This window comes from Aplysia californica, unplaced genomic scaffold, assembly GCF_000002075.1.
Source record: "Aplysia californica isolate F4 #8 unplaced genomic scaffold, AplCal3.0 scaffold01172, whole genome shotgun sequence".
Classification (NCBI taxonomy): Eukaryota; Metazoa; Mollusca; class Gastropoda; order Aplysiida; family Aplysiidae; genus Aplysia; species Aplysia californica.
Genome location: NW_004798442.1, coordinates 94338 through 97353, shown reverse-complemented (window position 1 = coordinate 97353; position 3016 = coordinate 94338). Strand labels below are relative to the sequence as shown.

General features: G+C 43.7%; 1 protein-coding gene across 1 annotated transcript in view; it reads left to right on the top strand.

The window, feature by feature from the left end:
- Nucleotides 1-3016, top strand: part of LOC101845058 (protein retinal degeneration B) — a gene marked incomplete at its 5' end in the record, with an annotated part of 17558 nt that overhangs the window by 11719 nt on the left and 2823 nt on the right. Inside the window, 3 exon segments of the mRNA XM_013090195.1 lie at nucleotides 61-133; nucleotides 795-944; nucleotides 2743-2926. Coding sequence (XP_012945649.1) covers nucleotides 61-133; nucleotides 795-944; nucleotides 2743-2926 — 407 coding nt within the window.

The following is a 3016-nucleotide window of genomic DNA, read 5'->3' as shown; positions in this document are numbered from 1 at the left end:
CCCCCCCCTACCCCCACCCTCTCCGCTCATCCTCAAAACAAACTGATATTGCGTTCACAGGTAGATTCAGCTACACAATTCCCAGTGAGCAGAGACTGAGCCAGGGTCTGTACCCTGTCAAGCTAGTCGTAAAGTGAGTAGGTTTTTTTTTGTTTGTTTGTTTGTTTCTTTTTAAATGTCAGTCTGCTTGTGAAAGTGTAGAAGTGTAGTCTCCTCATACTTCTGTTGAGCTCAGAGACTTGCAGACTGTACGACTTTCATCTCAGAATGCAGTTGGTTTTATGTACATGGTCTTTTTATCTGCGTACTTTTACTTTTCGTTTACTTTTCTGATCCAGCAGCTATCTAAGTTCTAGTCCTTCCACCTGTTTTTATTCAAGTAAAACATGGAATCATCCCTTGCCTGACAGACAGCTACATGCTATTTTAAAAAATGTTCTTAATATTTATACTGATTGGAGTTGTAAAATGTATTTAATATCGATGGTACTTGTTCAAACCTTGTAACTGTGGGTGCTCTGTTATGATTTGCTCCTTTTTTGCTATCGAACGTCTGTTGACTTATCTCTCCTCCTTCTTTTTCAGCCAATCTTTTATTTGGCCTGGGTGTTGAACATAGGACACAGTTTTGGTATTTCTGTTGAAGCAATGAGCTACATACCTTCTAGTGAAAGTTTAGTGTGACAAGGAGAAAAAAGCTACACATTTGCTTTTAAGAGATGTTTTGATGATGTGCTCAGTTTGATTGGCTGTAGAAAAGTGATGACTTCATCCTGCTTTGTTTGTTCTGACAGAGGGGACCATACGTCAGTTGATTTTTTCATGGCGGTTCTCCCCCCCAAGACGGAGACGGTGGCGTTCAGCATCGATGGCTCCTTCACCGCCAGCGTCAGCATCATGGGGAAAGACCCCAAGGTCAGAGCCGGCGCAGTGGATGTCGTCAGGTCAGTCACCTTTGCAACTGTGAGGCATCGTGGTGAAATCAGGCGCTCCTCAAAATAATGAAATTGAAGAAATTGACATTTTTCTGTCCATTTGGCAATTTTTATCGAATTTTAATTTTTTGATTCAGCACCTTTAAGTCCATTCAAAAACATATTTGTCCCTGGATTTTACTGAAAAATGTTGATTTAAGGCGCTAAAATATATAAATTACAGTTTCTAAGGACTCTCAAGCTTTGGAAGTAGCCAAACTTTGGCAGCCGTTTTCTGGTTAATTTTACCTCTGAAACTAGGCGATCCCCACCTCCTTCAATCGCAAATATCTCGACTTCTATTCATGATAGATGAGTATTTTTTCTCAGAAAGCAAGACAAATGAACAAGCTTTAAAATGATGCCAATAACTCCACTTGTCTAAAAATTGATGAGCGCCTGATTCCATTACCTCGTGATACAATTCTCTGTTCCCAAACACCTCGATATTTTAAGACAGGTTCCTGCTCCTTTGACCCTTTCCTAAACAAGGGATTCCAGAATTTTACTCATCCAATTTGAGGCAGGGAAGGGTGTTACCGTAAAACAGCTTTTATTTAGTCAAATATTGATAGATTCGTTTGTCTGAGCACTCAAACTATTCATAATTGGACAGAGAATCACAATATGGGTGCAAATGTTGTTACGCTGTAGAATGAATGAAGTCATGACATTCGCTTGGCTTGGATTACAGTGAGGAAGAGTTGCGCAGGTCGTCAGCCTCAGTTTCTCGTCCAGGCCCGTCTGCAGCCAGTGGCAGGACATAGTCGAGATGACTGGGGAAAGGCCGAGATGCAGTGGATGGTCAGCAGTGTCTTTTGTCCCTCACTGTGCCCTATGCTGTGCTCCACAGTGTTTTGCTGGGGTTTCCACCGCATAGTGGGCCGGAGCCCGTCTTTATGTACGAGGGGTAGATGGGTGAAAATAGGAGGTATATGTAACACAGGATGAGGTGTAGATCTTGGGATGGGTAAAAGTGGCACCTCCAAAATGCGGCTGATAGGTGGTGCCCATTGGCTGACCATCCACCCGTGGTTCGGTTTGAATTGCTTGTTAGATTGAGGGCGCAAAACGGCTATCATGACAAAAACCACTCTCCCTTAAAAACAAACGCGTTTGTTGTCAGGGGACGAGTCGGCCGAAGGTGTGTTGATCCCCCAGTGGGCACACTGTAATAAACAGCAATCTGCTGAAGAGCGGAGCCAAATACACTGTTTAAGTGGCAATCCAGAATCAAAGAGTGAAGATCTAAGATGTAGGAGAAGATACACAGAAAGTAGGGGAAAGAGGCTGCTTGTTCTCAAGTGGTGGAATTATAGGAGTGGCTGTCTGTGACAATTTCCACTGTAATTACAGTATAACATGGATAGCTCAAATTTGTTTGGACCAACCTAGGAGGTTCGAGGGTTCCATAGTTCAAGGGATGTCTTACAAATATGTAAAAAAGAAAAAAAATGGGACCGCAGGCACAATTTAACAGATGTGTGATTTTGAATCTTTTGTGTTCGACTTATCCGTGTTATACTGTAAATCTTATCTAACCCTGTGTGCTCACTACCGTGTTGCAGACACTGGCAAGTGTTGGGCTACCTGATCCTGTACATGTTTGACATATCCACACACCAGACAACATTTCAAATAGTTGAATCTTAACTTATATGTCATGTTGTGGGATTTCACGACTAATGCTGTTTGCGTCGTTCCATGTTTAAAAAGTTAAAGAATATAATTGTATCTCACCTCCTGTGTGCAATCCATCATGTTCCAGACACTGGCAGGAGCTGGGCTACCTCATCCTGTACGTGTCAGCGCGGCCGGACCTGCAGCACCGTAAGGTAGTGGCCTGGCTGGCCCAGCACAACTTCCCCCACGGCCTCGTCTCCTTCATGGACGGCCTCTCCAAGGACCCGCTCAAACAGAAGCTGCAGTACATCCGTTCTCTGCAGACAGAGGTATGCTGGGGGACCTATCTCTCCCCCCCTCTCTCAAACAGAAGCTGTTAACTTTAAAGATTATGATAACCCCTTCCCTCCCTCCCCCCC